The sequence below is a fragment of the Glycine soja genome, chromosome 19 (genome assembly GCF_004193775.1).
Source record: "Glycine soja cultivar W05 chromosome 19, ASM419377v2, whole genome shotgun sequence".
Lineage (NCBI taxonomy): Eukaryota > Viridiplantae > Streptophyta > Magnoliopsida > Fabales > Fabaceae > Glycine > Glycine soja.
This window is the reverse complement of record NC_041020.1, coordinates 7564026-7589307: the sequence shown is the minus strand read 5'-3', so window position 1 is coordinate 7589307 and position 25282 is coordinate 7564026. Positions and strand designations below refer to the sequence as shown.

The window sequence follows — 25282 nt, the reverse complement described above, 5'->3', positions numbered from 1 at the left end:
TAGATAATGTGGCTGAAATTCAATTTATTATAGTCAACGCACCTACCGATGTTTCTTTCCAATGATAAGTTCCACCAACATCAGAGGTAATATATGAATTTCATTGTATGTACTTCTTGTTTGAAAGAATATAGTTGTAATTTGTTTCCTGTCCTTGCAGTGAATGCTAATGCTAGTAATGTAAAGGTGAAGGCAATGATAAGAGACCATGGCAAGTCTACCATTGTTGGAAACCAATTTTTCACCTTTAGATACAGTCGCTTTTAAATGAATGCCAAGGATTTTTTCTTCATTTTTACCTTCTTTCTTTTTCATTTCCCCCCTATTTCACAAATTGTATTAGTTCTCGATTCAATAATGATTTTGTTTCATTAATCAAATTTTTTTGTTCTATTTGCATTTTGGAGTTTGAAATCTGATGATTTTTTTGTTTATTTTAGCTTGCAAGTAATTTTGATTAGACCATATTTTTTAGAGGTTTGATCAATTTTGTTTTTGGATTCATTGCCAGCTCTTCTTGTTGCTTCTTTAGAGGAGAAAAAAGAAGGAATGGTATATTGAGAAAGGAATGAAATAAATTAGAAAAAAAGTAAAAAATTTTGAACCATCAATTTAAAATTGAGAAAATCTAGGGTTCATATTAAATTTTCCACGATGGGAGACTTGTTATGGTTTCCCACCGTAGCCTTTGCCACGACAATGCTAACGTTAGAATGCTTAGTGCAGTCAAATGAATGCTAATGTTAGTAATTAAAATACTACGCTCCTCTATTATTCTTTTTCTTTCCCAAAACCCAAATCTCTCTGAACCAGATTTCCTTCCCGTCATTGACATCGACATCGTCAAAACAGTGTTTGGCTTCTCTAGATATAGCGATCAAAGTGCTTTTTCCTTAGAATTTTTGTTTGAGAAAAGTCTAACCTTCATTGAACTCCAAACTCTCGAAATCACACCATTACTAACATCAGGTTTCATTCCGTCAATCTTGATCCCGTGAGTTCATTTATGTTTTTTTGCTTCTTATTGTTAATTTTCCTTTTTGCATTCTAGTGTTCTAGGTTTGGGTTTAATTTTTTTGTTATCCATGCTTGTCCAAAATCCTCACCTGTCCTTGTTGAAAAGTATGTGTATTGTTCTTCTTGCTGGCTAGGGTTTTGAAATAACAACATTGGGTGACCCAACTAAGATGGCAATGGCCCAGCTCCCTCAGGACCTCATAGAAGAAATTTTGTCATGGCTTCCGGTCAAATCTCTTATGCGTTTCAGGTGCGTTTCTAGGACTTGGAATTCCCTCATCTTCCAAGCACACTTTGTCAAATTAAACCTTCAAAGGTCATCTAGAAACACCCACGTCCTATTAAGGTGTCAAATTAATACTGTGTTTGAAGATATGAGGGATCTCCCAGGCATCGCCCCATGCTCTATATGTAGTTTACTTGAGAACCCATCATCCACTGTTGACAATGGTTGCCACCAGCTAGACAACAGATACTTATTCATAGGTTCCTACAATGGGTTGGTTTGGTTGATTAATTTGGTTGCTAGAGGTGAATTCAGTGAATACCGGGTCTGGTTTTGTAACCTGGCCACAAGGATCATGTCTGAAGATTCACCACACTTATGTCTTCGCTCATGCAATTATAAACTTTGGTGGTATCAAGTGAAGTGTGGGTTTGGTTATGATGATCGGAGTGACACTTACAAGGTGGTGTTAGTCCTTTCAAATATTAAGTCACAAAATTGGGAGCTGAGAGTTCACCGCTTAGGTGACACTCATTGGAGAAAGGTTTTAACTTGTCCGGCATTCCCCATTTTGGGAGAAAAATGTGGACAACCTGTGAGTGGTACTGTTAACTGGTTCGCAATTCGCAAGTTGGGTTTTGATTATGAATGGGAAACTGTCACCGTCGATCAATCAGTAATTTTTTCATATGATCTAAACAAGGAGACATTCAAATATTTGCTGATGCCGAATGGTCTTTCTCAAGTTCCCCGTGGCCCTGAACTTGGGGTATTGAAGGGCTGCTTGTGTCTTTCTCATGTTCACCAGAGAACCCATTTTGTTGTTTGGCTAATGAGGGAATTTGGAGTTGAAAATTCTTGGACTCAATTGTTGAATGTAACTCTTGAGCTTCTTCAAGCCCCTCTGCCCTGTGTAATACTGAAGCCTCTGTGCATCTCTGAAAATGGTGATGTCCTGTTGCTGGCAAATTATATATCTTCAAAATTTATTCTCTATAATAAGAAAGATAATAGAATAGTCTATACTCAAGATTTCAACAACCAAGTGCCAATGTCCTCCCATGATTATATTCAAAGCTTGGTTTTGCCATATGGAAATTAAGGTACCGTACGTTTGCTTATATGAGTTTATGTTAAATTATGTAAGTGTTTTCAGAATCTTACCATTTATGGTATGCACATGACAGATTGTGTGGATATTTTGGGTTGTTCCTTACTTTGCGGGATGGTTCTATTGGCTATTGCTAATTGTGTGTTTGCTTTGATTTTGGCTGCATTATCTTTTCCTGGCTCATACTTTGTGTTCTCATCTCCTTTAAATCCTCATAATTTTCTCTTGCAGTAGAATCTTATTTTTTATGGAAAATATTATGTTGGAAACATAAAATGTAGGCTAAAATGTAATTTGTATCTCTTTATCATGATTTTAGTCCTCTAATTTTTAAAATGAGACATTTCGTTTCACTTTTAAACAATCTGCGATTTTAATTCACATAACCAATATCTAAAGTTAACTATGTACATTTTGTTGACACATGTTGTAGATTTTTTGTAATTATTTAGTTCGTGTGTCATTCAGCGATTGAATTTGGTCATAAGAATTAAAGTTATGAATTTTTTAAAAGTGAAAGACGAAATTTCTCAATTAAAAAATCAGGAAGCTAAAATCATGATTTTTTTTTAAGTGGGAGATGGATGACTGAATTAAAAAATAGTGAGGCTAAACTTGTGGTTTGAAAAGATAGAGCAACAAAACATGAAATTTAGCAACAAACTAAATAAAATGGCTTGAATAAATTTTACTACCGGTAAAATAAGTCACATCTTTATTTTACTACCCGCTGTCACATTTTTGCTCAACTTTACTACCCGCCATTAGCGATGATCATCTTACTAGAGAACATTTTTCCTAAGTCAATTGCACTGATTATAAAAAAAGATAACACAGTAACATAAAGTTGTTTTGGAAAGGAAATTTAACTTTATTCAAGAATACACACCTCTAGTAGTAAGTATTTACTTGAAAAACTAAGTCCAATCGTCCCTGGGTTCGAATAAAGTACAATAAATATCCATATAAAACGCCAAACAAAAATACACACCGTGAATGAGTTATCACATTCCTATGAATTAAGAACTAAGAGCATTCAACTCAATACATGCATCATCATCACTTTACAAAAATCATACACAAACGTTCACACTCATTCAAGACCACACACTTCAGAAACAACACCAAGTCTCAATTTGCAACTCAATGAAAAACCAAACACAAGCATTATGCAACTGATATATTAGACTCAAGTCTACATGCAATATGGTACCATTTTCAGTGAAAAACCTCGTCGGACACTTAGGAGTACATGATAAGACTTGTCACACAATGGGTAAGTCAGGTCACTCCTTACTAAGTGAAATAATAGGCATACCAGTTATGGTCACACATTTTTGCAATAATGCTCCAACCATATGGGATTAACATAGGCTTAGAGGAACACTCAAACCGAGTATATTTATCCCCAAGGCCTAGACTCCGGAGAGTACATGAAGGCCTCCCTCCTGATTAAGTCCAACCTAGAAAACATTTTAACGCACACACTCTGTTAGACAAGTGGCCTCAGATATCTTAAGAAGGGGGGGTTGAATTAAGATATTCCAAACTACTTCCCCAATTAAAAATTCTATTTCACTTTTATTCAAGTTATGAATTCCCTTAATGACAATCTTCTTAAATATTGATTCAAATAAAACAATTTGAATATGAATGTAAAGCAATAATAAATAAAGGAGATTAAGGGAAGAGAAAGTGCAAACTCAGATTTATACTGGTTCGGCCACACCCTTGTGCCTACGTCCAGTCCCCAAGCAACCCGCTTGAGAGTTCCACTATCTTGTAAATTCCTTTTACAAGTTCTAAACACACAAGGACAATCCTTCCTTTGTGTTTAGAATTCCTTTACAACAAGAGACTAACAGTCTCTTAATCCCTTAGAAAATGAGAAGAAGAAGAAGAATGAATCTCTCTAGAAAGAGATGGATTTTACAGATTGAGCACTCAAATAATTCCTTAATGAATTGCATTTGAATTGGCCAAGGAATTCTTAAGAGGATAAAATGATTTTGCTCTTTGAGAGGATAAACACTTGTTGTTCTGAAAAACTCTGAGCAAATTCGTGTTTAAGTCACATATATATAGACCATCGGTGGTCATGAATAAAGCCTTTGAAAAGTTGTGACTCTTAGAATTATTTTTCTGAAAATCTTGTCTGGTAATCGATTACAGTAATTGTGTAATCGATTACAGCTTTTAAAATTTGAATGAAAACGTTTACTAACTGCTGGTAATCGATTACCAAAATTGTGTAATCGATTACACAGTCTAAAATTTCGAATTCAAATTTTAGTAGCTGTTATAAAATATATTTGGTCACTGGTAATCAATTACATCCTCTGGTAATTGATTACCAGAGAGTAAAACCTTTGAAAAACACTTTTTAATTAAAATTGCTTGGCCAAACCTTTTGCTAATTCAATTAAGAATTCCCTTCCTAATTTACTAGTGATCATCTTGATGTTGTGACTTGTAATCTTGAAGCATTGTCTTGAATTTAATGTTGAAAAGCCCATTTGCATCAATTGCATCATATCATCATGATCATCATCAAAACACCAAAGGCATTTGCATCTACAATCTCCCCCTTTTTGATGATGACAATACAGTACCTGAAATCAAGATTCAAGCAAGAAACAAACAATTGTATATAGATAAAATGTGCGTTTACTCCCCCTATATTTCGGAATTTATGACCACTTGATTTCTAAGTTTGTTAAGCTTTTTCTTAAGCTTTTTCTACAACATTTTCTCCCCCTTTGGCAACATCAAAAAGCCAAAGAACTCGGGAATCAACACAGATATAATAATGGAGTAGAAAGATATAAATATCAGAGTATAAAACATAACCATCCAAACTCACAAACAAAAAATAATCAAACCAGAATCCAAATAACTCAAAATGTCAACAACCACATAATGTCAAAGCAGAAAAAAAAACAAGGCTGAAATTTAAATACCACAAGATAAATAAGCAAAGTACTTAACATAATAATTTAAACTCTAAGAAACTTAAACATCCAAAATACACGGCTTATTAAAAACTAAAAACTAAGTAGACGGAGGTGGTGGTGGAAGATCGAAACTTTGACGAATGTATCCGACATCCTCTTCAAGTTGTGTGAGGCGAATGTCCATACCAGCAAAGCGTGTATCTAACGAGTCGAAGCGGTCACCAACATAAGAACGAAGACCCCGTAATTCGGAGAGGACTTCATTCATGAGTGCGGAATCTTCACGTTGAGGAGGAGGTGAAGGAGTACGTTCATCTTGAGGAGGGAGTGCATCCTTCTTCAGCCATTGACCATTCCGATCTTTACGGTACCCAAAGGAGGTCACAGCACCAGCACCAATTGCAAAGGAACGCTTGACTTGAACAAAGGGTTCATCATCAAGTGGAATTTGAAAGTGACGCAAAAATAGAGTAATCAAATGTGGATAAGGAAGAGGTGCATTGGCCCGTAATGCCTTATGCATTCGGTACCGAACCAAATGGGCCCAGTCGATCTGACGACCGGTAAGAAAAGCCCACATAAGAATCAAATCCTCTTCAGAGGCCTGTGCTAAATTTGAAGACCGAGGAAGCAAAATCCTAACAATGATATAATGCATGATGCGATTATCAAATGTTAATGACCCGGTCAGCAATCTACCGGTCATTTCAGCCTGATCATTGCAAACCATACGGCGAGCATCATGACTCGAATAATCAAATTTCCAGTCATCAACAATGGTGCCCTCAAAAGGTGCACCTTGACTGGGTAAATGAGTCAAAGAAAAGAATAGTGATTGATCAATGACCATAGAAATACCATGCACCTCAGACATAATAATACCATCCTGAATTTTTAAATTGCAGTAGAAGACTTTTACAAGTTCAGGATAATATGGCAATTTTAATGACATGAATTCAACAAGACCAGAATTTTGAAACACTTGATAGCAATCAAACGTTTCATCATTAAAGAATTCTACGTCTAGGTACTTAGGGTCTAAGATTATTCTAGAAGAAAACTGAGAAAAGGTACTGTAGACGTTGATCATCGGATGAAAACAATGTTGATGATCTTGGAGATGACAAAGAAGGAGGAAAAGGTGCTGTGGGTGCTCCGGATGGGCCGTGGCGGCGATGGGCAGCAGCAGCAGCGGTGGAGGATGATCCCTTTCTCTTCTTTGATGGCTCTGCCATTTGATGAAGTTTTTGTGGATTTTGATTGGTGGAAGTGAAAGAGGAGTGAAAAAGAGGAAGATTGGGCTTTACGGGACGTGATTTGGTGAAGAATTGAGTGAGAATCGAAGATTTGAAGTTTTAGGTATGGAGGAAAACGTGGAGGAGGCTTTGGCTGCGCAGCAGCTCCGATTTCATGAGTATTTATAGAAGATGACGTATTGTAATCGATTACAGGTATTGGTAATCGATTACAGGACCAATAAGCCTACTGGTAATCGATTACAGGATGTTGTAATCGATTACAGGCTGCCTGTTCATGTGTAATCGATTACACTGGATGGTAATCGATTACCAGAGTCTATCCTAGGCTAGTTTCTTAAGAGAATATCTATGTTTATGCTCAAATACATCCTATATGATTAATTTTCACTACTAATACACTAAATTCAATCATTCAATTATTATATACACAAGAAATCATAAATTCTATCATAAAAACAAGAATTCAAACAAGATCAAACAAACAAAATAATCTACAATCAATAAGTAAGAGTAAATCAACCAATCAATCAACCAATCAATCTCTATTTTTCTAAATCTCTTACATCTAAGAGACCTAATTCTCTTCTAATAGAGAAGAACACTTCCTTGGGGAGAGGTTTAGTGAAAATATCAGCAAGTTGATTCTTAGTATCAACAAATTCTAATACACAATCTCCCTTTAGGACATGATCTCTAAGAAAGTGGTGTCTAATCTCTATATGTTTAGTTCTAGAGTGTTGAACTGGGTTTTTGGATAGATTTATGGCACTAGTATTATCACACTTAATAGGTATGCGATCAAGAATGATGTCATAGTCAGATAATTGTTGCTTCATCCATAAAATCTGTGCACAACAACTACCGGCAGAGATATACTCCGCTTCAGCGGTAGATAAAGCAACACTATTTTGTTTCTTACTATGCCATGAAACAAGAGCCGATCCAATGAATTGACAAGTTTCACTTGTACTTTTTCTATCAGTTTTAGATCCGGCAAAATCAGAATCAGAATATCCTATTAAGTTACATGTTGAATTCTTAGGATACCATAATCCTAAATTGATTGTCCCTAATAGATATCTCATGATTCTCTTTACTGCACTTAAATGTGATTGTTTGGGGTTGGATTGAAACCTAGCACACATGCATACACTAAACATAATATCAGGTCTACTAGCAGATAAATAAAGAAGAGATCCGATCATACCTCGATATTGTTTTATGTCTATAGACTGACCCGATTCATCTTTATCTAAGTAACAACTAGTGCTCATAGGTGTGGACATGTGTTTTGCACTATCCATCCCAAATCTTTTGATCAATTCCTTGCAGTACTTGGATTGATTGATGAATATACCTTCTTGAGTTTGCTTGATTTGTAATCCCAGAAAGTACTTTAGTTCTCCCATCATTGACATTTCAAATTCACTTTGCATATCAAGGGAAAACTCCTTGCACAATGAATCATTAGTGGATCCAAAAATTATATCATTAACATATATTTGAACCAACAAAATGTCATTATGCTTTCTCTTTATGAACAATGTGGTATCCACTTTACCTCTAGAGAATTCTTTTTCTAGAAGAAAATTGCTTGAGCGTTCATACCACGCCCTAGGGGCTTGTTTCAAACCATAAAGAGCCTTTTGTAACTTATAAACATGGTTTGGTTTATCAGGAATTTCAAAACCAGGGGGTTGTTCAACATATAACTCTTCTTGAATTAAGCCATTTAGAAAGGCACTCTTAACATCCATTTGATAAAGTTTAAAATCCATTATGGATGCATATGCCAAAAGCATTCTAATGGCTTCTAATCTTGCAACAGGAGCATATGTTTCTTCATAGTCTATTCCTTCTTCTTGATTATACCCTTTTGCTACTAACCTGGCTTTATTTCTAATAATTATACCATGTTCATCTAATTTATTTCTAAAAACCCATTTTGTTCCTATGACAGGATAATTTTCAGGTTTTTCTACTAATTTCCACACATTGTTTCTTTCAAATTGGTTTAGTTCTTCTTGCATGGCAATGATCCAGTTATCATCTACTATGGCTTCTTTTATATTTTTAGGTTCAATCATAGATACAAAAGCCATATTATTGCATAAATCTTTAAGAGAATGTCTAGTTGTTACCCCTTTTGAGATATCACCAATAATGTTGTCGAGGGGATGATCTCTTGAAGCTTTCCATTCTCTTGGAAGTTCATCATTGGATTTGACTTCTTCTGGAGGATCTTCATTGTTTCCTTTATCATTTCCTTTGGAATCTTGTTCATCAATATTCATATGTTCTAAAGAATCTGCAATATCATCTAGCATATTCTTTCTTGACAAGATAGCATTAGATTCATCAAAGGTAACATGAATGGATTCCTCGATATTCATAGTTCTTTTATTATATATCCTATATGCTTTGCTTTGTAATGAATATCCAAGAAAAATACCTTCATCAGATTTTGCATCAAATTTTCCTAGATTATCTTTTCCATTATTGAGCACAAAGCATTTGCAACCAAAAACATGTAGATGAGAAATATTAGGTTTTCTACCATTAAATAACTCATATGGGGTTTTCTTTAAAATAGGTCTTATTAGGGCCCTATTCATGATGTAACATGCAGTATTGACTGCTTCAGCCCAAAAATACTTTGGAAGAAAAGTATCATTTAATAAAGTTCTTGCAATTTCTTCCAATGACCTATTTTTCCTCTCAACAACTCCATTTTGTTGAGGGGTTCTTGGTGCAGAAAAATTATGTTCAATACCATGTTCATCACAGAATAATTCAAAATCTTTGTTTTCAAATTCACCCCCATGATCACTTCTAATGGATGCAATCTTAAGATTTTTCTTATTTTGTATGACTTTAGCAAGTTTTCTAAATGCTTGGAATGAATCACTTTTATGTGTAATAAATAATGTCCAAGTATATCTAGAGAAATCATCAACTATAACTAGAGCATAGTAATTTCCTCCAAAACTCATGGTTCTAGATGGACCAAATAAATCCATATGTAATAATTGTAAGGGTTGAGTGGTTGAAACAACATTTTTAGGTTTGAATGAGACTCTTGTTTGTTTGCCCTTTTGACATGCATCACATAGTTTATCTTTTTCAAATTTCAATTTAGGCAAACCAACTACTAAATCTTTTGAAATTAATTTATTTAAGTGATCCATGTTTATGTGAGCAATTCTTTTATGCCATAACCATGGATCTTCATCTTTACTAAGAAAGCAATGATTGTTTTCTTGTTTTATGCTTAAGTCTATCATGTAAACATTATTGACTCTATGTCCTACATGCTTTATATTAATGTCATGCTTATGTTCTATAAGACATTTCTGAGAATCAAATGATACTAGATAGCCTTTGTCGCATAATTGACTAACGCTAAGCAGGCTGTGCTTAAGTCCTTCAACAAGTAGAACATTTTCAATGGAGTTTGAAGAATTTGAACCTATTTTACCCACTCCAAGGATTCTACCTTTGTTGTTGTCACCATATGTTACATGCCCGCTTTTCTTTGGAGAGATATGTGTAAAATTTGATGCATCTCCAGTCATATGTTTTGAGCATCCGCTATCTATGTACCACTTCTTTCTCAAAGATACCTGCATAATCAAGTTTTTGACTTAGGTACCCAAATTTTATTGGGTCCTTGCATGTTAGTATAAACAGAGGATCCTTTTGGGACCCATATCATTTTAATGTTACTGTTATTTTTCTGGAAGTAGCAATTTGATATGTCATGTCCTCTTCTTCCACAGTAAAAACAAGTGATAGAATTAGAATTACATTTTTGTGTGGAAGTGGAAAAGTTTTTATGAAACATTTGTTGTTTATCAGATTTATACCCTAGTCCATTTTTATTAGACACATATCTTTGTTTACTTAATATAACATCTAAATTATTTTTACTATATGAAAATTTTGCAAGTGAATTTTTCAACTCTTTAATTTCTTTTACATATTTATCACAACAACTACAAGAATCTGATATTTTCTTGTCAGAAATAGTGGAGATATTAACTTTTTCATTTGTTTTAGAAATTGAGACTTCATTTCTAAGAAGATCTAATTCTTTGTTTAATTTCGAAATTTCATTTTCTAAATTTGAAATTGTTTTCTTTGAAGATGAAACTAATTTTGCAAGTTTAATTGACTCTTTATGCAGATCAGCAAATGCATCTTGCAATTCATCAAAAGAAATAGATAGGTTATTTGAAGATGTTACCTCTTCATCACTTTTGTAACTTTTAGCCATAAGGCAGAGATTTATCTCTTCATTTTCAGAATCTTCAGAAGATTCCATATCATTTTCATCCCATGTGATGTATGCTTTCTTCAGTTTCTTTTCACTATGATTTTTCTTTTCAGATTTTTCCATCTTTTTCTTGAAGATGGGACAATCAACCCTCAGATGTCCAAGTTGATTACATTCAAAGCATTTTAAAGTAGAGGATGAAGTTTATGTCCTTCTCTTTGATTTAAAATTGGGTCGCCTCTGATTTCCTCTTACTTTAAGAAACTTTTTGAACCTTTTTACAAAAAGACTTAGATCATCATCATCATCTGGATCATTATCCTGATCACTTTCTTCTTGAATTGAGGATGATGCTTTAAGAGCAATTCCTTTCTTTTTCTTGTCATTTTCTTCATGTTGATGTAATCTCAATAGTTCCATCTCGTGTTCCTGCAACTTTCCAAACAAAGTGGCAACAGACATATTAGACAAATCTCTTGATTCAGTAATGGCCGTTACTTTGGGTTGCCATTCTCTACTTAAACATCTTAACACCTTGTTTATGAGATCCTCATTTTGAAATTCTTTGCCTAAGGCTGCTAGATGATTTACTATATGTGTAAATCTCTTTTGCATGCTTTGAATATTTTCATTTGCATTCATTCTAAATAATTCATACTCATGAGTTAATGCATTTATCCTAGATCTTTTAACATCTGTAGTTCCTTCATGTGTTAATCGAAGAGTGTCCCACATTTCCTTAGCACTCTTACAATTTGAAACCCTGAAATATTCATCCATTCCCAGGGCAGATGTAATTATGTTTTTGGCTTTTAAGTTGTATTGTACTCGTTTTCTATCCTCTTCAGACCATCTATCTCTAGGTTTTTCTATAGTTATGCTTTCACTTGATGAACTACCATCTATTGAAACTCTTTCTACTGTGGTGGGTATATAAGGCCCTATTTCTATGGCTTCCCAGATATTTAGATCTATTGCCTCAATAAAAATTTGCATTCGGGTTTTCCAGTAGTGGTAACCCTCTCCATTAAAGATTGGAGGTCTATTGATAGAATTCCCTTCTGGAAATAAGGAATTTGCTGAGGCCATCTTTTTCTTGAAGCTTCTAAACTTTATACAAGAATGAAGCTCTGATACCACTTGTTAGACAAGTGGCCTCAGATATCTTAAGAAGGGGGGGGTTGAATTAAGATATTCCAAACTACTTCCCCAATTAAAAATTCTATTTCACTTTTATTCAAGTTATGAATTCCCTTAATGGCAATCTTCTTAAATATTGATTCAAATAAAACAATTTGAATATGAATGTAAAGCAATAATAAATAAAGGAGATTAAGGGAAGAGAAAGTGCAAACTCAGATTTATACTGGTTCGGCCACACCCTTGTGCCTACGTCCAGTCCCCAAGCAACCCGCTTGAGAGTTCCACTATCTTGTAAATTCCTTTTACAAGTTCTAAACACACAAGGACAATCCTTCCTTTGTGTTTAGAATTCCTTTACAACAAGAGACTAACAGTCTCTTAATCCTTTAGAAAATGAGAAGAAGAAGAAGAATGAATCTCTCTAGAAAGAGATGGATTTTACAGATTGAGCACTCAAATAATTCCTTAATGAATTGCAATTGAATTGGCCAAGGAATTCTTAAGAGGATAAAATGATTTTGCTCTTTGAGAGGATAAACACTTGTTGTTCTGAAAAACTCTGAGCAAATTCGTGTTTAAGTCACATATATATAGACCATCGGTGGTCATGAATAAAGCCTTTGAAAAGTTGTGACTCTTAGAATTATTTTTCTGAAAATCTTGTCTGGTAATCGATTACATTAATTGTGTAATCGATTACAGCTTTTAAAATTTGAATTAAAACGTTTACTAACTGCTGGTAATCGATTACCAAAATTGTGTAATCGATTACACAGTCTAAAATTTCAAATTCAAATTTTAGTAGCTGTTATAAAATATATTTGGCCACTGGTAATCGATTACATCCTCTGGTAATCGATTAGCAGAGAGTAAAACCTTTGAAAAACACTTTTTAATTAAAATTGCTTGGCCAAACCTTTTGCTAATTCAATTAGGAATTCCCTTCCTAATTTACTAGTGATCATCTTGATGTTGTGACTTGTAATCTTGAAGCATTGTCTTGAATTTAATGTTGAAAAGCCCATTTGCATCAATTGCATCATATCATCATGATCATCATCAAAACACCAAAGGCATTTGCATCTACACACTCTATCTATGAATTATACAAAACCCACGACTTCTCAATTGTTCTCAAAATATTTTTAACTCGTCGCGCCTCGCAGTGATTAATTTTTGAAACTATTTTCGGTGACATGAACATTCTATAAACAAAACAAGCTAGATACTTAACAAAAACTAAACCCTTGGAATTTTTATTTCTTATCATATAATTAGGGCAATGGTTATATTCCTCTATCTGTCTATATGATTAACGTGAAGGGGCCAAGGTATAGAGTTTCATAACAAATTAACTAAATAAGTAAAAGTCAATGGAATGAAAGGCAAGGCAGAAGGAGTTCATAAGTCAAAGGAAAAACAATTGTATAACGTCTAGAACACCAAATTCAATTTGTTACACACACACACACACCCCACAAAAATATATATTAGACACAAAATTTTATAACTCAATGTCATTGCACTTTGTAAAATTCTCAGAAGCACAGATTGTCATAGTAATTCAAATGTGTAGCTGAAACAATTTATTAAAATCCCTAAATACCATCAAAAGGGGACCAATACAAACTCACAATCAAACATCTAAATTAACAATGGAAAACAAAAATTATCATGCAAGAAAAAGAATGTCTCACTCCCTCTTATATTAAACCCCTCCTTACTTAATTTCATCAATTCACGCCAATTAGATAAAACTCCATTTTTTAGAGTTCAACTCAACACAAGAGCACATCAATTTCATTAAAATTTTGCATTGGGACATTAATTGGTCTGTCAAACATAGTTAATTCGTGATTAAAAGCATAAGAACATAATTGAATTTCATAAAACAACCCAAAATTGATCCTCTACGGATCCCTACACATGTTCATTCTAATTCCCAAGTTTGAGTAACTCATCTTTTATCTCAAGGTAGTCATTCAAGTGTTCTCCATTAGCAATGGTGGTGTTTCCAATGCCCTCTAGGGTTCCTCCTCCGATTGCTCTATTAGGGTTTTGTTTGAAGCGTAAGAGAAAATAAGCAGAGAACGTAGAAAATATTTTGTAAAACTGCTCTGATGGATAAAATCTCCTTTATATAGCTAGAAATCTGATGACTTAATTCTTATTCCTATTTTTCTAGTTTATTTTATTAATTATAAAAACACTATTTTCTCTCTATTAAATAAATAATAAAAATCAGATCGATCGATGATAGGGTTGAGGTCCTAGATTTATGGGTCACTAGTCAACATAATGAATTAGTAGTTGAACTGCTAAATCATTATAAGTAACATAAGATATAAAAAAATATATTAATTATGTCATAAGTTTAGTAATTCATTATGATTGTTTGGTTGTAAGTTGAACCACTAACAAATTTTAGGTTTTTTGTTGAACTTTTGAAAGCATCAAATTTTCTTTTTTTATTTTCATTAAATTTTGCATTTTTCAATACAATTAATTTTGGTTCAATCAGATTAACCAAATCAGCTCACTAGTTCAACTGAACTGGGTCACTGGTTTAACCATTGATTGTTCGGGTCAAGTTGGGACACATATGGTCAAACTAGGGTAACTGCATGACTTATCTGATAGGCAAACTTATTCAATCAGACCTCTGATTCAGAGTCGAATTGGTCGGGTAGGTTTGAGTTTTATAACTAGGGTTAACTAATTTTTAGTCCATAAATTTTTTCAAATTTCGGGTTTTAGTCCTTAAACAAAATTTTGACCAATCAAGGTTTTTGAACATTTTTTTCCATTAAGGTTTTAGTCCGTATTGTCTATCTGAGCCATTAAATGATGATGTGGCAATAATTTTATTATTATTTTGTTTCATTTTGTGGCTGGTAATTTTTAAAAGAATTAAATAGGTTGTGATGACTAAAAGCCGCCACAAATTAATTTCTCTTGAAAATAAAAAAAAAAACTTGAAAGAACATTGATCCCTTTTGGTTGTCCATTCGGGAACACACACACACACACACACACACGTGAGAACTATTAACAACAATCATTAGATTATGATTAAAAATAATGGGTGGTTGAGATTAAAATATTTAAAAATCAAAATAAAAAATAATATGGTCATTAAATCTCTAAAAGATTTATCAAATAAATCACGTCCTAAAATATCTAAATTAGCATTAACCCATCACCATCACCATGATTGTCACCGCCTTTGTCAGTGTGATCATTGCTATTGTCACCACCTCCACCGCCATCATCATTGGTGGTTGTGGTAGTGACGATGACAATGATCATGGCAGCAGTGGTAGTGACAACTGATGACAATGGTGGTGGCAACGACAATCATGGTGGGGGTTGCAATGGTAGTCATGGTAATGGTAGCGATGTTGACGAAGGTGATGGTGGTTGACAATGGTGGTGGTGACGGTTGAGGATGGCAATGATGGGTTCAATAATTATAATGGGGCTACAACGGTGGTTATGATGTTGACAACGACAATCATGATGGTGATGGGTCAATTGTGATATTTTAGGAAATGATAATTGAGACGTTTATACATTTATTTGTTGTTTTGTTAACTTTTTTTAGATTTGATGATATATTAAATTTTAATTAGAAATTTTTAATATTTTAATCTCAATGGTTTATTATTTTTAATATTGATCCGATGGTTGTTATTAGTTGTTCCCATATTCTCACAAAAGTCGTGCTCTCTCTCTATATACATACTATTATATGATTATAATTATATGGACTCTGTGTTATTTATGTATAAAATCTTACATGTTATGAATTATTTAGTATTTTTTAATATAATCCAAGTCATGTCAGTCAACCATTAATTCACTTAATCTACCCTTGACCTAGTGATTTAGTACCCTGACTAAGTCAATAATTGGTTTGAGTTTGATAACAAAAAGTAAAGAAATTTTACAAAAAATAGAACCATATAACCAAAAGGTGAATCTAGTCGACGCTAAAGTCATCAGACTAGAGAACATTTTCCCTAAGCCAGTCAGCCACACTAAGCTTAAACAAAAAAAAAAAAGATAACACAGCAACAAAACGTTGTTTTGGAAAGGAAAATTTAACTTTATAGAGAAATTTACATCTCTAGAAGTAAGTGTTTACTTGTAAAAATATGTCCAATTGTCTCAGGGTCAAAGAAAGATACAATAAATATCGATATAGAATCCCAAACACTACATATTGAATGCCAAGTATTTACTATATTTCTAGTAATATATATATATATATATATATATATATATATATATATATATATATATATATATATATATCATACATATTTGTGAAAAAATTATTGAATTTTTAAAAAAATTGGTCTCTATTTTAAAATGGGGATTAAAATTATGGATTCGACAAAATGGGAAAAACAGGGTTTGATTTTAGCCTAACCAAAAAACCATTAAATATCATCACATATTATCGTATAGGTACCAAAAACCAGTATAAGGAAATAATAATAAAAAAAAAGTGCACAGAAATAAAAGAAAGCGCAAACACAAAGTAAAAATATAGATCAAAATAAAAATATAATATAGATCAGCAAAGGTGGCAAAGCCTCCTAGTTAGATTTATATTATATTTGCAAGTTTAAGACAAAAACAGTTGAGAGTAACCAATATGCGGAAGGAAAAGATCAGATTAGATGGATAGAGGGCAATCCTCAAGTGGACACTATAAGTTATCTTATTTGGAAAAATATAAAATATGATGAACCCGTAACTAACTCTTTTTTTTTAAAAAAAAAAAAACAACAACGTCCTTACCAGTTTTCTGGATATTAAGCTGAGTACTGAAGATCGCAAACTGCCCACACTTACTTTTGGGTCTTATGTAGCTCTTATTTTCCTCCAAGCACCAGCCTAACCAAAAAGGACTTTCATAGTTTTTCAAAAACAATTATCAAGGGCACACCTTTGCAGGTTTACCAATCCCAGGTTTTCAAAAAACAAGAAAAGGAAAGAAAGGAAAAAAAATATTATTTACAAGCAGTAGGGTTCTAAATCATATTCGCATTTTCCAAATGAAGATAACTAAGGCCCCTTGAGGGTGCCTTCACAAGAACTAGCCAGACATAGTGAGATTCGTACTTACAGTTTATCGAAGAAAACTTTGGGGTAGGGGAAGAGATGCAGAAAAGAACTTGATATTATTGCATAGACAACTATTACAAGCTTCTCTTTCTAAATTTCTTTCTGTCTCACTATTGGGTATCGTCTTGTTCAGCGTGTGTTCAACTGAACCTTAACACACTTTATATAGAGAAAGTTTACATAACAAGACAAAACCCCTTCAGTCAAGAACAGTAACATTACCGTTCCTTTACTCTGTCACAGGGTTGTCCTTTACAGATACTTTTATTACAGATAAGCTCAATGTCTAATCTTATGCAATAGTAAAGATTCCTGCCCCTTTTCTTTTTTTTCTTTTTTTTTTTTTAACTTTTCTTTGGGCAGGATACATTTGTCATCAACTCTTGCTTGCTTTTGTAATCGTAACATCTTCTTCATCTTGGATATTTCCAGAACAGAAAATGTCAGATGAATCTTCCATTGAAAGATCAGTAGAAAGGAAAGGAGGAGTTTGTTGTCCATGGCACCCACTGGCTTCATAAATCTCCTTGTCTTTTTTCTCTTTCTGGAAAAACTGAACTAATTTGTTGTTGAGATCCACCGGAAAGGGAATGAAAAATTTTCCATTGTATAAAGGCAGGAAGAGTTTTGTATCATGAGTTTCTTTTATCAGATCAAACTCACGTTTGTCTTCTTCTGAGAAGAACCATTGATAGCCCTGAATTTGTGCCCTCATAAGGCTGTACTGGTATTGTGTATTGCCTTGTACATCCCAGCTCTCATATTCATCATTGAATAGGCAGGGATAATCTCTATGATCCTTTGGTAAGAGTTTCATAACATGGCAAGGATAATTCTGAGCAGTGAAGTTGCTCGGGTAGGTAGTTATCTTGATGGCAATGTAGTCCATCATTTCTGCCTGGATTCAATTTATGGCTTCATTGATTGAGGGATTAAATCCTTCGAATCTATCAGATGGAGGAATCAGGATTGATTCCAAACATCCGTAGTCCAATAGACTTTTTGCAGAAATTGCTAAGTCTTCATATCCGAAAGATTTAAACTGGTCCATGTCTAGCCTGGCTTTCCTAAAGAGGAATTTTATCTTGCAAGGACAATTGGTTTTGTCTTGGCAATATGGGGTTTTATTAATACATACAAATTTTTGGTTAAAATAAGCATGTACGCCTATGTATAATCCCGGAATTTGGGTTTGATTATTGTGTACCTTAAACAATAAACTTTGTATTTTCTTAAAATTGTCTAAGTTTAGGTCATTTGTTGAGCCTGGGGTATTTGGGCTGACCGTGTCTTTGTAGGTCTTTTGGCTGGTCTTGGTTTGGCCAGCGTTTATGATTATGGTTGGGTTTTCTGGTTCAAGAGACCTTTTTATTTTGTTAATGTCTGTGGTATTTAATTCAAGGGCTTTTTCTGCTTCTTCCCTTGAATAGAAACCTTTGTAGATTGGGCTTTGAATACCCTCCTTTGCAAGGCAAAGGTCTTTGAAATTGGTATAAACACCTTTATGTGGTCCTGATAACAGGACAAAAGCTGTATAGCCTTTTCCAGAAGGAGAGGCTTTTGTAAGAAGATGAACTCCTTGGTTATCTGCAATGCAGAAATTGTATAGAGCACAGATGATACCCTTTTTTACCGAACAAACAAATTGCTCATTATTATTTGTATTTTTGGGAATGTTCCAAATATTATCAATGAGACAATTGAATTTATCATTTACAGCTTCTCTACCAGGGTAGTGAAACTCATTTGTAAGTACCGGCAATTCTTGATTACCGAACTTCATCTTCTGCTTTATGTTTTGGTAGGAAACCTTACAAGGTTTCATTTTGTTGTATTCCTGCAAAACGAGAGAGAATATCAGCCGCAACATTTTTTACTCCTTTTATGTGTTCAAAATTTATTTTTATTCCATTATGATATACATATTCTTGGAATAAAAGCCATCTTTTGTGGGGTTTTTTATCAGTATTTATTTGTTGATTACCATAAGCTACTATTGCTTCACAATCAGTTCTTATGGTGATTTCGCTTTTATTGATTAAGAAGAGTTTAAATCCTTCTAAAGAATTTATTACAGCATTTACTTCATAGTCTGTAGATGTTGAGTATACCTGAGGTTTTGTATGATATTTTCCTGAGGCATATCTGCAAATTTCTTCATCATGGATCTTTTCATATTTATTTTTCTTTTTCTTTAGGATGGCTCCCCATCCTTGTTCACAACCATCACATTCTATAACTAAATAATCAGAATCTAATGGTAAAGACAGATATGGTAAGTTATTTCCATTTCTTTAATCTTTTGAACTAACTTTATATCCTCAGTATTGAATTTTCTTTGTCCAGTCAAAGACGTTTTGTTATAAAGAGGGGTTGTATATTTTCCCAGGTCTTTGATGAAATTTCTTGCATAATTAAGCAGACCTAGAAAAGCTCTTAAGGTTTTTATGTCTTCCATTTTGTCTGGGAAACTAAGGATTTTTTGAGATATATGAGGTTGTAGCCTTATTTTTCCGTTTCCTATTTCTGTTCCTAAAAAGGAAATATGGGTTTTACAAATTTCCATTTTTGATTTTGAAATAATCAACCCAAAATTTTCAAATAAATGAAGAACTTGTTTGAGATGCAAATAGTGTTCTTCTTTAGTTTTTGAAAAGATACGTACGTCATCTATATACGTACAAGTGAATTCTTTGTAATTTTCAAAAATATTATCCATTTTTCGTTGAAAAATTTGTGGCGCATTTTTTAGTCCAAACGGCATTACTTTCCCAATGAAGAAAATGCAAACGGCATTTTTTAGTCCAAACGGCATTCAAATAATCCTTCTGAACAAGAAAATGCAGTCCATTTTATTGAATCAGGATGCATTTTTACTTGGTGAAATCCTGATTTTAAGTCAAATTTTGAAAACCGTTATCATTGAGCCTTTTGTAATTATAGACCATTCTAGTCTTTCCTCTTTTTTGTTCTGAGTGTTTATTAACAATGAAAGCGGGGCTTCTATGAGGACTAGTGCTGGGTGCTATAACTTTTAGATCCAATAGGATTTTTATGTGGCTTTTGCATTCCTCTTGCTCGAAATTCCCATACTGAATATCTTTAGTTTTAATTATTAGATCTGGGTTTATAATTTCTAGTTTGCATATAACTGGGTCTTTTTCCCAATATTTTGTAGGGTCTTCTCCTATTATGCTAGTTTTATTTAATCCATCTATAATTTGTTGTATATTATCAAAGGTTATAATTTTATTAATTTTGACAGATTTGTAATCAGATTCTGCTACAGATAACTCATATTGTAACTTTGTTTCAGTTAGAATACTTTCATAGCAAGAATCGTGAGATGTGTCACATGTTTCTATATTGCTATGATTTTTTGATTCTTTTATTTTGCAACTACCGGGTATATCACAAGGACATTGTTTATTGTTGGTGGGGGCATCACCACGCTTTGTTCGTAACTCTGATGAGATTTCATCTATTATTGGTGACATTTGTGAGTTTGTAGAGATTAATATGTAATCTTTTGTAATAGTAATTGATCTATTATTATGTATAATAAAATCAAGTCCTAAAATCATTTTTTCTTTAGCAGGCCGTAAGTCTACTACATCTGCTTTATTTATAAAAATTTTATTACCAAAAATTTCACAATTTGTGGATAATTGGATAGTGAAATTTCGTGTTTCTGTATCATTTGTTATTATGTCTCCAGACATTGTTCTAGTTTTGGTTATTATATTACTTTTAAAACAATTTTGCTGAGGTACAACACTTTGGCATATAGAAGTAAAAGAACAACCAGTATCTACCAAGGCTTGCAAAATAATTTCAGTTTGGTTAAATTTATTTATTTTGGGAAAATTTATTTTAACTAAAATGTGTAGGCTTTTGTTTTTCTCTTTATTGCAAATTATAGGGATGCAATCTTTATTTTGTAATGCCATAAGCCCACTAGTATGTTCTTCAGAAAAGTTTGGATTTTTTTCTCTTTCGAAATTTTCGTAAAGAAAATCTACCGTCTTTTCTATTTGGTTTAACCTGGTCTCTAGAGTGGAGATCCGGTTATTTATAATTTTATTTCCAGAATCGTTTTCTTTCTTTGGATCAGGAAATTCGATTTTTAGGATGGTTTGTACGCAGGTTTTGCAGAAGTTTTTGTAGCATAAAATACAGTGAGCCCTTAGCATTTTATGGGGATATCTTTTACAGAAATAACATTCTTTATGGTCCGGTCCTATGTGGAATTGTATTTCATGTTCACAATCACTTAATTCTGTTTTGAACATTAAACTGTATCCCAAATCATCAAGGATTTCTCCATACTGATTATATTTATCATCTACTGGGTATAGATTTGTATATTCATTTTTTGTGAATTCGTTCAGAATTTTATAGTCTTTGTTAGGCTCTTCTTCTCCAGATGTATAGTCAGCCCAACTAACTATTGAATATATTTCTGAATCTGTAGAGATTGTTTCATCTATGGGGATAAGATTCATCCTACAGCTTTTTATCAGTTCTGCTTCTCTTGTGAACAAATTAGTTTTATTTGGACAATCCCTTGAATAATGTCCTGGTTGGTGGCAAGCATAACATTCTAATTGCTTTGTATATGTTTTATTATCTCTAAGTTTTCTAACATGTCTCTCTTTATTGAGAGTGGGTTTCCTAGAGTTAGAGGCTCTAATTGAATACCGTCTGGTTGGATTCTTTCTTTTAAACGGTTGTTTTCTTGGAGGTTTATACTGAGGTCTTTTCCTCATAATTTCTTTGTGGTATTTTTGGGGAGTATATATTTGTTTACAGATTTCTGAATCAGCCATTTTTATTTGTTTATTAATGGCTATGTTTTTACATGTGTCTTCCATCACCTTCATTATGTGTTGGATCCTGACAGTTAAATTATTCATAACTGGGTCAACTTGGTCGTCATTCCAACTGTCTCTAATTTTTTGTCCTAATTTACCCGGGAGTTTTAAAAATAGTTTTTCTCCTAAAGATCTATCTGTAAATCCTCCTGCTATGGAGGCATACATTAGGTAATCTTGGGTAAATTCTTTTATCTTGCCAAAATAGCTTATAGAGAGTCTTTCTAAGTTGCCCATATAAATTTTTTGTCTGATGGTATTTCCATCGTTTACAGATTGGGCTGTGAAAATTCTTTGTATTAGACTACAAAAATTATGGATATTTGGACCAGGGTCTATTAGGTTTGTTTTGATTTGTTCTGGGAAGCTTTGTTTAAAAGATTCCCAACAAGCCCTAGCTATATCTCCTAGATATGTCTCGGCTCTTGCTATCATGTCTTGACTATTGGCTACATGATTTTCATGGTTTACCTTATAGTCTCTTATTACAGTAGAAGTCCATTGTTCTATGTAATTTGGAAGTAGTTGTGGGTCAATGCTTCCTATATTTAATAAAAGAGATGTCATATTGAATGTTGGTTCTATGGGCATCCTTTTTCCCTTTGATTTTATATTTTCTCCTAGAGTTAAATCTATTGGAGTAATGACTTTTTCACGAGGGGGGAATCCCGTGTTATAATCTTCTGTAATATAATCGAATTGGGGGTTGAAATTTGAGCTAGAAGCTTCATTCATAAATCCCTTGTGAGTTTCAGGAAATGATATTAATGATTATGTTTCATTAACTTCAGAATTTTTATTAAACATTTGTTTAAAGTTGATTTCATTTTCGTAAAATTTATTTAAATCAATCTTTGTCAGTAAATCTTCAATCTTATCTTCATCAGAATTTTCTTTATCTATTGATGAGAATAGTCTTTGTCTGAAAACATATTCATTTTCTTCATCAGTTAGAAGAACAAATTCTAGAACCAGACAACTCGAACAAATAGTGGATATAGAAAAGTAATGTCGTTTGGACTAAAAAATGCGCCACAAATTTTTCAACGAAAAATGGATAATATTTTTGGAAATTACAAAGAATTCACTTGTACGTATATAGATGACGTACTTATCTTTTCAAAAACTAAAGAAGAACACTATTTGCATCTCAAACAAGTTCTTCATTTATTTGAAAAATTTGGGTTGATTATTTCAAAATCAAAAATGGAAATTTGTAAAACCCATATTTCCTTTTTAGGAACAGAAATAGGAAACGGAAAAATAAGGCTACAACCTCATATATCTCAAAAAATCCTTAGTTTCCCAGACAAAATGGAAGACATAAAAACCTTAAGAGCTTTTCTAGGTCTGCTTAATTATGCAAGAAATTTCATCAAAGACCTGGGAAAATATACAACCCCTCTTTATAACAAAACGTCTTTGACTGGACAAAGAAAATTCAATACTGAGGATATAAAGTTAGTTCAAAAGATTAAAGAAATGGTTAATAACTTACCATATCTGTCTTTACCATTAGATTCTGATTATTTAGTTATAGAATGTGATGGTTGTGAACAAGGATGGGCAGCCATCCTAAAGAAAAAGAAAAATAAATATGAAAAGATCCATGATGAAGAAATTTGCAGATATGCCTCGGGAAAATATCATACAAAACCTCAGGTATACTCAACATCTACAAACTATGAAGTAAATGCTGTAATAAATGCTTTAGAAGGATTTAAACTCTTCTTAATCAATAAAAGCGAAATCACCATAAGAACTGATTGTGAAGCAATAATAGCTTATGGTAGTCAACAAATAAATACTGATAAAAAACCCCACAAAAGATGGCTTTTATTCCAAGAATATGTATATCATAATGGAATAAATATAAATTTTGAACACATAAAAGGAGTAAAAAATGTTACGGCTGATATTCTCTCTCGTTTTGCAGGAATACAACAAAATGAAACCTTGTAAGGTTTCCTACCAAAATATAAAGCAGAAGATGAACTTCGGTAATCAAGAATTGCCGGTACTTACAAATGAGTTTCACTACCCTGGTAGAGAAGCTGTGAATGATAAATTCAATTGTCTCATTGACAATATTTGGAATATTCCCAAAAATACAAATAATAATGAGCAATTTGTTTGTTCGGTAAAAAAGGGTATCATCTATGCTCTATACAATTTCTGCATTGCAGATAACCAAAGAGTTCCTCTTCTTACAAAAGCCTCTCCTTCTGGAAAAGGCTATACAGCTTTTGTCCTGTTATCGGGACCACATAAAGGTGTTTATACCAATTTCAAAGACCTTTGCCTTGCAAAGGAGGGTATTCAAAGCCCAATCTACAAAGGTTTCTATTCAAGGGAAGAAGCAGAAAAAGCCCTTGAATTAAATACCACAGACATTAACAAAATAAAAAGGTCTCTTGAACCAGAAAACCCAACCATAATCATAAACGCTGGCCAAACCAAGACCAGCCAAAAGACCTACAAAGACACGGTCAGCCCAAATACCCCAGGCTCAACAAATGACCTAAACTTAGACAATTTTAAGAAAATACAAAGTTTATTGTTTAAGGTACACAATAGTCAAACCCAAATTCCGGGACTATACATAGGTGTACATGCTTATTTTAACCAAAAAAATTTATGTATTAATAAAACCCCATATTGCCAAGACAAAACCAATTGTCCTTGCAAGATAAAATTCCTCTTTAGGAAAGCCAGGCTAGACATGGACCAGTTTAAATCTTTCGGATATGAAGACTTAGCAATTTCTGCAAAAAGTCTATTGGACTACGGATGTTTGGAATCAATCCTGATTCCTCCATCTGATAGATTCAAAGGATTTAATCCCTCAATCAATGAGGCCATAAACTTAATCCAGGCAGAAATGATGGATTACATCGCCATCAAGATAACTACTTGCCCGAGCAACTTCACTGCTCAGAATTATCCTTGCCATGTTATGAAACTCTTACCAGAGGATCATAGAGTTTATCCCTGCCTATTCAATGATGAATATGAGAGCTGGGATGTACAAGGCAATACACAATACCAGTACAGCCTTATGAGGGCACAAATTCAGGGCTATCAATGGTTCTTCTCAGAAGAAGACAAACGTGAGTTTGATCTGATAAAAGAAACTCATGATACAAAACTCTTCCTGCCCTTATACAATGGAAAATTTTTCATTCCTTTTCCGGTGGATCTCAACAACAAATTAGTTCAATTCTTCCAGAAAGAGAAAAAAGACAAGGAGATTTATGAAGCCAGTGGGTGCCATGGACAACAAACT

The 25282-nt window shown here is 33.3% G+C and overlaps 1 protein-coding gene across 1 annotated transcript; it reads left to right on the top strand.

The window, feature by feature from the left end:
• Positions 1–783: 783 nt before the first annotated feature.
• Positions 784–2405, top strand: LOC114398473 (F-box/kelch-repeat protein At3g23880-like). The gene is made up of 2 exons (XM_028360674.1): positions 784–994; positions 1152–2405. The coding sequence occupies exon 2, from the start codon at positions 1188–1190 to the stop codon at positions 2343–2345; it is 1158 nt and encodes a 385-aa protein (XP_028216475.1). The 5' UTR covers positions 784–994; positions 1152–1187; the 3' UTR covers positions 2346–2405.
• The last annotated feature ends 22877 nt before the right edge of the window (positions 2406–25282 follow it).